Source organism: Eumetopias jubatus, unplaced genomic scaffold, assembly GCF_037043125.1.
Source record: "Eumetopias jubatus isolate StellerSeaLion01/CBP00866 unplaced genomic scaffold, mEumJub1_p1.0 scaffold_11, whole genome shotgun sequence".
Classification (NCBI taxonomy): Eukaryota; Metazoa; Chordata; class Mammalia; order Carnivora; family Otariidae; genus Eumetopias; species Eumetopias jubatus.
In genome coordinates, this window is record NW_028274817.1 from 85,582,547 (window position 1) to 85,593,325 (window position 10,779).

At 56.3% G+C, this 10,779-nt stretch overlaps 1 protein-coding gene across 1 annotated transcript; it reads left to right on the forward strand.

Annotated features, from left to right (window-relative positions):
- Positions 1 to 466: 466 nt before the first annotated feature.
- On the forward strand, positions 467 to 9,768 carry SLC38A5 (solute carrier family 38 member 5). Its single transcript, XM_028113489.2, has 16 exons — positions 467 to 541; positions 1,963 to 2,016; positions 2,109 to 2,184; positions 2,598 to 2,713; positions 2,815 to 2,888; positions 3,496 to 3,588; positions 3,713 to 3,791; positions 5,695 to 5,777; positions 6,077 to 6,135; positions 6,234 to 6,371; positions 6,539 to 6,618; positions 7,237 to 7,337; positions 7,584 to 7,699; positions 8,516 to 8,660; positions 8,755 to 8,858; positions 9,318 to 9,768. The coding sequence occupies exons 2-16, from the start codon at positions 1,964 to 1,966 to the stop codon at positions 9,417 to 9,419; spliced, it is 1,419 nt and encodes a 472-aa protein (XP_027969290.1). The 5' UTR covers positions 467 to 541; position 1,963; the 3' UTR covers positions 9,420 to 9,768.
- Positions 9,769 to 10,779: the final 1,011 nt, after the last annotated feature.

The window sequence follows — 10,779 nt, forward strand, 5'->3', positions numbered from 1 at the left end:
TCTGTCCTCCTGTCGGCTGTCTTCTCCTGCCCGCCTATCTCTATTTTGTGATTGTTTCTCTTACGATCTCTGTCTCTCCTCTCTGCACCTTTTCCCTCCATCTGTCCCTCCCCGCTGTGTGTCCGATCTCTGCGTCAGCGGCCCCTGCCTGCCTGGCCCTTCTCTCTAGGTGTGGATCTACTCCCTCAATCTTTCTGTCCACCTCCCCCCCTCCCCACTCAAAGCCCCTACACACCTCTGTCTCTCTCCACGTGGGTCCAGGTGAAGGAGAGAAGCGCCCTCCTCCCCCACCCCCTTTCCTCCTCCCAGAGCCAGATGGAGGGAAACTGAATTAAAATTAAAAGTTCTTCCCAGAAAAAAAATAATCCGCGGGCCAGATGCGGCTCGGGCGGCGCTGATTAGCCACCTCGCAAGCGCGGCCGAGCTGATTGGCTACAGGGCGGGGCGGGGGCAGGGTCCGCGGAGGGGGAGCCGCGCCGGCCGTGGGGTCCCAGAGCCCTAGTGAGTTACTGCCGCTTCGGGAGCTGAGAGGAGCAGGGAGGTGAGGAGGGGGCGCTGGCCGGGATGGGGCTCCGGAGACCCCGACGCACGAGTGGGGATCCCGGGAGAGGTTTCCTGGAGGAACCTCCGGGGGGGGGGATTCCCTGGAGACCTTTTTAGCGCTAGCGGGGAATTGAATGGGAGGGGGAGTCCTTTTGGTGCCCTGCTCCCAGGAAGTGAATTCAGAAGTGGGCGAGAGTCTCCAGAGAGTGCTCGCGACTGAGGATGGGGCTCCTTGAGAGGCGTCCCCTTCCCGGGAAGGGGATTCGGGGCTTGGGGAGGGGGTTTCCCGGAGGCACTTTTAGCGGTGATGGGCACCTTGCATGGGGGTTTCTGAGATACCGCACTCCCAGGAAGTGAGCTCTGGTCTGGGGGTTTCTTCGGAGACACTCCATCCAGAAAACCGGGGCTCCAGGCTCGCTTGGGGATTGCGGATCACCCCCACCCCAAGAAACGCATCAAGCCCTGGGAGGGGGCTTTTGATGAAGGTCTCAGAGATAGCTCATCCTCAGGAGGGGAAATTAGGGCTCAGGGCAGGTTCCTGAGACACCCCAAGACCAGGAAGGATCTTAAGTCTGGAAGCGTCTCTAAAGTTACTTCTGCCAGGAGAACGAGTGTTTAAGACTCGACAGCGGTCCCGGAAAAATACTTCTCTAATCCCTAAAAAGGGGATTAAATGGGTATCCCCGGGTCACTTGTATCCTTGGAAGGAGGCTCAGTTTGGGGAATTGTCTCTGGCCTCTAGTGAGGATATTCAGAGTTGTGGCAGAGAGCAATTTGCAGCCTGGGGAGGGGGCTAGGGTCTCCAAGCCCGCGCCCCCCCTTCCCCCCCAACCTCCAGCTCCTTCAACAGGTTGCATCAGCTCCGGGCTCAGGCTCAGGGCCCAGGCTGGGAGGAGGGGGGTAGGGGGCGTTAGGAGGGGTGGGGCAGCGAGGCCGACACGTGTCCCTGTAAGGAGTGAGAGGCTTGGCCAAGCGGTGAGGGTGGAGGGAGGGGGGTGTGTGTGTGGGGGGGGGGGCGGCAAGGAAAGAGGCAGCAAGAGAGACTGAGTGAGTGTGGGGTCTGGGAGGACAGGCTATTCCAGCTCCAGATGGCCATGTCGTCCGCTGTGGGGTCCCTCTCTCTCTCTCCCTTTCTCTCTGTCTCTCTCCCCCCTCCCCCTCTATTTGTCTCTCGCTGCCCTCTTTTTCTGCTTGTCTGAGTAACTGTTGGCATCTCTCCCCCTCCGGTTCCCTTCTCTGCCTCCCATGTCTTCCTCCGTTGCCTCTCACTGTTGTCTTTGAGTCTCTCCGTTTATCTCCCCATCTCTCTGGTTCTCCATCTGTCTTTGTCTGGCCCCCTACCCTCTCGATCCAGCTCTCCCCACTTGGTAGCCCCCCTGCCTCATCTCTGACCCCCTGCCCCCATTTCTTGGCCCACAGCATGGAGCTGCAGGACCCAAAGATGAACGGAGCCCTCCCTGCGGATGCTCTGGGGTGAGTCAGGGGCCCAAGGGGACAAGGCCAGGGGTCAGGATTACCCCCTCACCCCCCCACCCCCCCACCCCGGATTTCTCTGCCCTCTCCAGCTACAGGCAGGAACGCGAAGGCTTCCTGCCCAGCCATCCTCCTGCTCCAGGGAGGAAGCCAATCGAGTTCATGGATGTGAGTGACCTCACAGGATCTGTCCCAGCTGCACCTTGCCCGGCTCCTCTCTTCCCCTCCTGTTCCCTCTTCCTGGGGCTTCCCTGCCTAGCTGTTTCCTGCCCCAGCTGCTCCCCGGTCCCCAGCTGCTCCCCTCCCTAGCTGTTTTGCCTCTGGTGACTGCTGCGCCCTCCCCTGTTCTCCACTTCCAGCTTCTCCCCTCCGAAGTTTCTCCTGGCTCTTCCTTCCTAGCTCTTGCCTTTCCAGCTTCTCCCTGGCTTCAACTCCTTTTCCTTCCTAGCTCCGTCCTAGGCCCTTTCTGGGCTTCTCCGCGCCCCAGTCACTTCTCCCCTAGTCTTTCCTGGGCCCCAGCCCTGGTCTCCTTACCTGGTCTCCCTCCCCCTGTGTGCCCGGGCCTGGCTCCTTCCCCACAGTTCGAGGGGAAGACATCGTTTGGAATGTCAGTGTTCAATCTCAGCAACGCCATCATGGGCAGCGGCATCCTGGGACTGGCCTATGCCATGGCCCACACAGGGGTCCTCTTCTTCTTGTGAGTCCTGGGCAGCCGGTGGGCGTGGGGTGGGGCAGGGGTGCTGTGTGGGCCAAGCGGGAGGCCTGGGGGCCAAGTCTGAGCTGGGCCATCTGTCACAGGGCCCTGTTGCTATGCATTGCTCTTCTGTCTTCATACTCCATCCATCTCCTGCTGACCTGTGCTGGCGTTGTAGGTAAGGCCTGGAGCTCAACCCGTATCTTGGACCCCAGACTCTGGACCCAGCCCTCTGACCTGAGACCCTAGACCTTATAACCCAAACCCTAGATTATGAACACACCACACCCCCAGATCTCGGACCCAGGACCCCAGACTCCATCCTCAACTCCCTGGATTCCAGCTCTCAGACTGCACAGTGGCCCTGAGAACTTAACTGGGCTCCCAGATCCCCACCTCCCAATCCTCATCCCTCACCCTCAGTCTGACACCAAACCTCATTTCTCAGACCCTCCCCACACCCAGATTACGACACTCCGCTTCTAACCCCCACTCCTCAGTCTCTAGCTCCCCCTAATTGTGGAAGCCAGCCCCATGACCCCAAGACACCCGCTACCCACCTCCAGCCCCCAACCTTCTCCCTGGTCCCAGATCGCACCTCCCAGGCTCCACCTCAACCCCACCCCGAACTGCTTAACTCTCACCTCCAGCTTCCATCAATCAGACCCAATTACCCCCAGTCCCAACTCCTCAGCTCCCTGACCCTCGGGCCCACCCCCCACCCCCTCACCCCTGGCCTGGCCTCCTGGACCCACAACCCATTCCCTCCTGTCTTCCTACCCCAGGGATCCGAGCCTATGAGCAGCTGGGACAGAGGGCTCTGGGGCCCGCGGGGAAGGTAGTGGTGGCTGCGGTGATCTGTCTGCACAATGTTGGGGGTGAGGACTCTGGGAGGTAGGGGATCAGCTTGGGGGAAGAGGGTGGGGTGGGGTGGGCTTCCTCAGGCTGGGCTGGGGGGATGAGGGGAATCCTTCTGCTTATACCTCCCCCCACCTGCACCAGCCATGTCCAGTTACCTGTTCATCATCAAATCCGAACTCCCCCTGGTTATCGGCACCTTCCTGGACATGGACCCCGAGGGGTGAGTGAGCAACACCCCTTGGCTCTGGCCGGCAGGCCATTGAGTCTACCTGTGCAGTCTGCCTGCTCTCTTCAACTCTGTGCCCAGCTGACTCCCAGGTGTTCTGAGACTGTTGGGCAGGCCAGTGGGGTCAGACTGTGATGCTTCTGTTTTGTGAGGCCAACAGCGTGTGTGACCGTTGCTCTATCTAGTAGACCACGGGTTGGTTTTGGTGACTGTTGTTCTGGCTGACTCTATCTGGTAGCTGACTCCGTATGTCCAGTCGACTCTGAGGCTGACCATGTGATTATACACATCAAGTAGACCGAAGCTGTGTGGATTTGGTTCTGGACCGTAGTACTGGAAGACTCTCTGGCCAGCTAGACCACAGCTGGCTACAGCTGTGTCCTGTGTGCTGGGAGTCCGACCATGTGTGTCTGACATTTGCTTACTCTGACTTTTCCCCGTCCAGCGGATTCTGTTTGATTCAGGGTCCCTCAGGCTGGCGAAATCTGTTTGGCTGTCAGTGTGAGCGTGTGGTGTACTGTGGTGCCAACTATGTGTATGTGATTGGCTCTGACTGTATGCGCCAGTGGACTCCCATTTCTGTTTAATTTGGCAGCCATTTTTTTCTGGCAAGTTCCCTCTGGCTGTGTGTGTGTGTGTGTGTGTGTGTGTGTGTGTGATCCTCAACTATGACAATATGTCCTCTGGACTATGGTTCCCACCATGTGTGTTTGACCACTGTTCTGAGTATGCATCTAGTTGACGGTATGTTTGATTTTTTTTTTTTAAAGATTTTATTTATTTATTTGACAGAGAGAGAGACAGCGAGAGCCGGAACACAAGCAGGGGGAGAGGGAGAGGGAGAAGCAGGCTTCCCGCGGAGCAGGGAGCCTGATGCGGGGCTTGATCCCAGGACCCTGAGATCATGACCTGAGCCGAAGGCAGACGCTTAACTTACTGAGCCACCCAGGCGCCCCTTGATTTTCCATCCATCTGCTGGCTGAGTCTGTTCAGTTGTTTGTATATGATGGCTGACTCTGTGTATCCTCTTAGATCTTCGGGTTTGATTCTGAAATTGTTTAGGTAGCTGACCATCTGTGTGACGAGGTGTATCTAATTACTATAATTAGTTCCCAGCGACTATGTGGTCAGTGGTACTTTGTCGGTTTGTTTCTGTGTCACTGTGTGTGCGAGATGGTGTGTGAGTGCCTGGAACATAGTAGGCAATTAATACAATTCTTTTGGACAAATGAGCAGTTTTTCAGCCGGTTCTGTATTAACTGTCTTGCCTAGGCACCCCCCTCCAATATCTGTACAGATCCCACTCTTTCTTTGAGCTGGGTCCCAACAAGAGCTGGTTGGTTTTGCCTCATTTCGATCTTTGGTTGTGTGGCCAAGGTGGCCCAGCTACTTTGAGGTGTTCAACACACACCTTGAGCTGTTCAGACAACCACATGTGTGTCTTCCTGACTTCTTGTCTGACTTTGTGCCATTGCCTGATCATCCGACTGTTGTTCGACCCGTCAGACGCACCAGGGTCAGGACTCACTCTGTGTCCGGTACCGTGTGTGGGACTGTGGGAGTCTCACTCATTCGGGGTCCTGTCTGCCCATCTGGTTGTATGTCCGCTTGTGAGTCTGACGGCACAGTTTTGTCCGGCTGTGTGTGTGTGTGTGTTCTTAGCTGTGTCCCTTTGACAGGGTTCGACTGACAGTCTGATTATCCATCTGGCTCTTTCTGCCCATCCCGTTGTGCCATTTGTCACTGTGACGGCTTGAATGACTTCTCACAGCTGAGGCGTCGACTCATCTCCCCCGACTGCAGGCAGAAATCCATCTGTTCGGCTGTCTTCTATGAGCGCCTGCCTGACGGTTTTCTTTGGCAGGCAGCTAGTCACTGTGTTTGCCTGTCTCCCCAGGGGCTGGTTCTTGAAGGGAAACCTCCTCATCATCATTGTCAGTGTGTTAATCATCCTGCCACTGGCCCTCATGAGACACTTGGGTAAGAGGCTTCCTGTGTTGGTCATTGGATAGTGGATTTAGAGAAGGGGAGCCAGATTGAGAAAACCCCCATTTTCAAGGGCGGTGACATACCAGGGGAGAGCTTGTGTGAGGTGGGCTTTAACAGATGAATAGGAGTTTGCTATGGAGGGGAGGTGGGTCCGGGTAGAAGTAAAAGCTTGTGCAAAAGGGTGGCCTAGGTGGGGTGAGGTAGCCTGAAAGGCCAAACTAGGGTTTGATATTTGCTATATGGGGGGGGGGTCCCTTGATTTCTGAGGCTCTGTGTATTACCCCTTGCAGGCTACCTGGGGTATACCAGTGGTCTCTCTTTGACCTGTATGCTGTTTTTCCTCATTTCGGTGAGTCTGAGGGAGAAGGACATGAAAAAAGCAAAGAAAGAGTTTGGAACATGGGGACGTAGGCTTCCCCGTGACCTCGCTTCCCCACCCTCCCCCAGGTCATCTACAAGAAGTTCCAGCTTGGCTGTGCTGTAGGTCTCAATGAGACAGCAGTGGAGAGCAAGAATCCCCCGGGCCTTCCCATCCAGGGACTCAACAGGAGCTGTGAGGCCCAGATGTTCACTGTGGACTCGCAGGTGGGTGTGCGGGTGCGTGTATAGAGCTTGCACCTCTGGTCCTATCCTGCTGAGAACGGAGCTGGGCATCGGACATCAGGGGGCTTCCATGGTGGGGCCAGGGGGAAGAAGGGTGGGGGAGAGACCCCTGTAGGTTCTAATCTCGGGTATGTGGGCCATTCCCCCAGATGTTCTACACAGTGCCCATAATGGCTTTTGCCTTCGTCTGCCACCCTGAGGTGCTGCCCATCTACACAGAGCTCTGCCGGTGAGTGGGCAGGCAAGTGGGCGTAGGTGGTGCGATAGTCATAATGTCCCACAATCCCTCAAGCAGTCCTGTACTGTGGCTCGATCGTGGCTAGATCACGCCAGGAGAGGGGTTTGAGGTGGCCTTGTCGGGGGCGGGGGTGTGCCGGGCAGAGCCTTTTTACTGATTAGGGCTTAAATATTCTGTGCAAGCGTGAATGGGCAGTGTGGGGAGGCAGAAATGATGAGATGGAGGGGGTAGCATGCATGGATGGGGATGAGGAGGTGGGGATGGTCAGAGAGAGTGGGGTACAGGTGGACACAACAGGGGGGCAGGGAGGATATGATGGAGGGACGTGTGGGTGAAGAGATAGGGGCACAGCATGGGGGTCAGATGCGAGGGAGAGGCAGAGGTCGTCAGACAGAGGAGCTAGACAAAGATGGTCATATGCGGTGAGATGGATGGACAGAGGGAGGCTTGGCTAGTCACACAGGGGAAGTAGAGATGGGCATCCCAGTGTGTACCAGCTGGACATCCGCTCTGGAAGAAGGGGACTCTGGAGGGCCTGGGCTCCTTTTGAGGGGCCTACCTCAAGTCCAGGGGTCTGGGCATGACAGTTCCATAACCTCTATGACTCAGGCCCTCCAAGCACAGAATGCAGGCCGTGGCCAACGTGTCCATTGGGGCCATGTTCTGCATGTATGGGCTCACAGCGACCTTTGGATACCTCACCTTCTACAGTGAGTGGGGCTGGGGCCAGGTGGGGGCTGGAGTGGGGACTGGGCAGACTGCTCGGGCAGGAGCCTGAGCTCTTTCCCTCCGTGCCCCGGACCCATCAGTTTCCAAAGAGGGGACACACGTCGCACATGTGGGTTTTGTTGCCGTGTGTGTGTCTGTGTGTGTGTGTCTGTGTGTGTGTTTCCGGGGCGCTGGTCTCAGTGCTCCCGCCACACCGTGCATCCTGTGTCCCGTGCCCCGCGGCCCAGATAGCGTGGAGGCGGAGATGCTGCACATGTATAGCCAGCAGGACCTGCTCATCCTCTGCGTGCGCCTGGCCGTGCTGCTTGCAGTGACTCTCACTGTGCCGGTCGTGCTGTTCCCTGTACGTGGGGGCGGGGCACGGAGCGGACGGACGTGGGTGGAGGGTGGAGGCACGGGTGTTCGGCTGCGGGGCGGAGGCGGGAGCGGACGGACGGACGGATGGAGGAGGCAGGGATGGACAATAGGGAAGGCAGAGTTGTCAGGTGGACAGAGGAAGCAAAAATTGAGGGTCGGACAGAAAGGGGACATCGGTGGCAGGACAGAGAGAATGAGTGAGGGGAGGGGTAGTCAGCTGGAGGGAGGAGGCACCAGGTGTTGGGCCAGGCCGAAGAGGGAGGCAGGAATAGTCAGGGTAGAGGCGGAGAGAGATGGACAGTCAGAATGAAGAGACAGGGATGGACAGCATCCCTTAGGATGGGTGGAGGCAGAAATAGTGAGGTATAAGAGGGACCAGGCCCTCAGATGCGGGGGGGGGGGGGAGCGATGGGATGACTAGACAGAGGAGGGAGAGAGAGGTTAGTCAGATGGCGACAGAGGCAGGGATCTCAGACGGAATGGAAGGAAGGACAGGAGGGCAGTCAGACAGGGAGGCAGAGATTCCAGAGCGCGGGTCGAGGCATCGACGGGTGATCAGACAGAAGGAAGAGGCATGGATTGTCAGAAGGGTGGCAAGATGCTCATTTAGAAGGTGGAGGTACAGATGGAAGCTCAGACCAGGTAGACATGTAGATAGTCAGATGGAGGGAGGATCAGGGACCTCACGTGGGGTGGAGGCACAGATGGATGCTCAGAGGGTGGAGTTCAAGCCAGATGACCACACGGAGGGGGGCAGCAGCTCTTGGGCCCTGACTGGTGTCCTACCCTACTCTGACCACAGATCCGCCGGGCCCTGCAGCAGCTGCTCTTCCCAAGCAGGGACTTCAGCTGGCCACGACATGTGGCCATTGCCCTGATCCTGCTTGTCTTGGTCAATGTTCTTGTCATTTGCGTGCCGACCATCCGGGATATCTTTGGGGTTATTGGTTAGTACCCCCAGCCCCAGTCCCAGACGCCACCTAATAGGGGCCCTATACTCCAAACTTACATTGATTTCTGTCCCTCCTGCTTGTCCTCCAGGGTCCACCTCAGCCCCCAGCCTCATCTTCATCCTTCCTAGCATCTTCTACCTCCGCATTGTGCCATCTGAGGTGGAGCCCCTGTACTCCTGGCCTAAGATCCAGGTGAGCATTCCAGGGGAGGGCTGGGGAAAGAGGGAGCATTCTGAGGAGGGAGCACCCCAGGATGGCCAGGGATAAAAAGGAACACTGTCACGAGGGGGCTGGGGGAAAGGAGGGCAGGTGGTCTGGAAGAATGAAGGAGATTGTCTTAGGAAGGGGCTGAGCAGACAGAGCACCAGCGGGGTCTGCCAAGACAGAGGGAGCATTCTACAGGCAGATGGAAGGAGTGCTATTAGAAAAGGGTCGGGAGCACTTTCAAGGAGGATAAAGGAGAATACTCTCTGAAGGGTTCTATAAAGATGGAGAATTCTTAGGAAGGGGCTGGTGTTAAGGAAGGGGAGAGAGCAGGAGGGTCAGGAATGAATGGGGCACTCTAGAGGGGATGGAGGGCTTGAGGAACATTTCCAGGAGTGCTGGTGTGGAGAGCCAACCAGCCCCATCTTCTCTCCCTCTCGTCCACAGGCTCTGTGTTTTGGTCTCCTGGGGGTCCTCTTCATGGCCATCAGTCTAGGCTTTATGTTTGCCAACTGGGCCACAGGCCAGAGCCATGTGTCCGGACACTGACCTTGCCCTGCTCCGCCCTGGGCCCCTGTGCGCATGCATGTTCCCGTGCATGTGGAGGAAGATGGGGCCGCTCTCCAGGTCCCTCAAGCCTGGCGTGTGGAGATGGCTGGTTCCCATTAACATGGCTCTTGGAGGTAGGGGGGCCACAGAGCTTGCAGAGTGGTCCGCTTCCTTCCTCCGCAGGGATGCTGAGCTTGGATCATGGCCCTAAGCCCAACCCAACCCCGCGGGAGGAGACCAGGTCCTTGGGGAATCCCCGCCCAGCCCAGTCCTTTCTGCCTCTCCTGGCAGAAGCTGTTTGTCAGGATCACCCTCGAGCTAAAGGGGAAGAATAAAGATGCTGAATTGCAACTCTGGCCTCAGCCTTCTGATCTCTTTCTAATAAATCTTCCTGGGGGAGCCTGCCTAGGTTCAGACACGGGTAAACTGAAGCCCTGAGCGTAGGCTTGAACCGGCTCTCGAATGTTCACTCACGTCTCCACTCCTTCGGTAACTTGCCACCCAACTCATCGTTCTGTTCATTTCCTCACTCGAGAAACATCTACTGAGAGCCTCCTGGGTGCCAGGCACTGTTTTGGGTTCTAGGGTTTCAACAGTGAATCAAGCAGACCATAATCCCTGTAGATGGTGATCTAGCACAAAAGTAGGCAAACCATGACTCACAGGCCAAAGGCAGCAGTCCGCTGCCTCTTTGTGTGGCCACTGAGCCAAAAATAGTTTGCACATTTCTAACTGACTGGGAAAAAAAAAATCCAAAAAAGAATAATTTGTGACACTTGAAAATGATGAAATTTAAATTGCAGTGTCTGCAGATCTTTTATCGGAACACAATAATGCTTGTTCACTTACATATTGTTTATGGCTCTTCAGTGCTAGCACAGCAGGGCTGAGGAATTGCAACAGAGACCACATGGCCCACCAAGCCTCAGCTATTTATGATCTGGCCCTTTTCAGGAAAAAATTTGCTGATCCCCGATCTAGCCGAAGAGAGGAAAAGAGATTAATCATTTCTGATAAAGATGAACACCATGAGGGGCACCTGGCTGGCTCAGTTGGTGGAGCATGGGACTCTTGATCCCGGGGTTGTGAACTCAAGCCCCTTGGGTATAAAGATTACTTGGGTATAAAGATTATAAAAATAAAATTAAAAAAGATATGCACTATGAGGAAAATAAGTGATGTTGAGTGTGGTGTTGGGATGGCGGGGGGGTCATCAGGGAAGCCTCACAAGCAGACTAGGAGCTGGGTCCTAGATTGGCCAAAAGGAGCGAGTCACATGGTTATTTAGACAGTGTTGCAGGCAGAGGCAGCAGCAAGTGCAAAGGCCCTGAGGTAGGAGCCAGCATGGCCATTTTGTTCT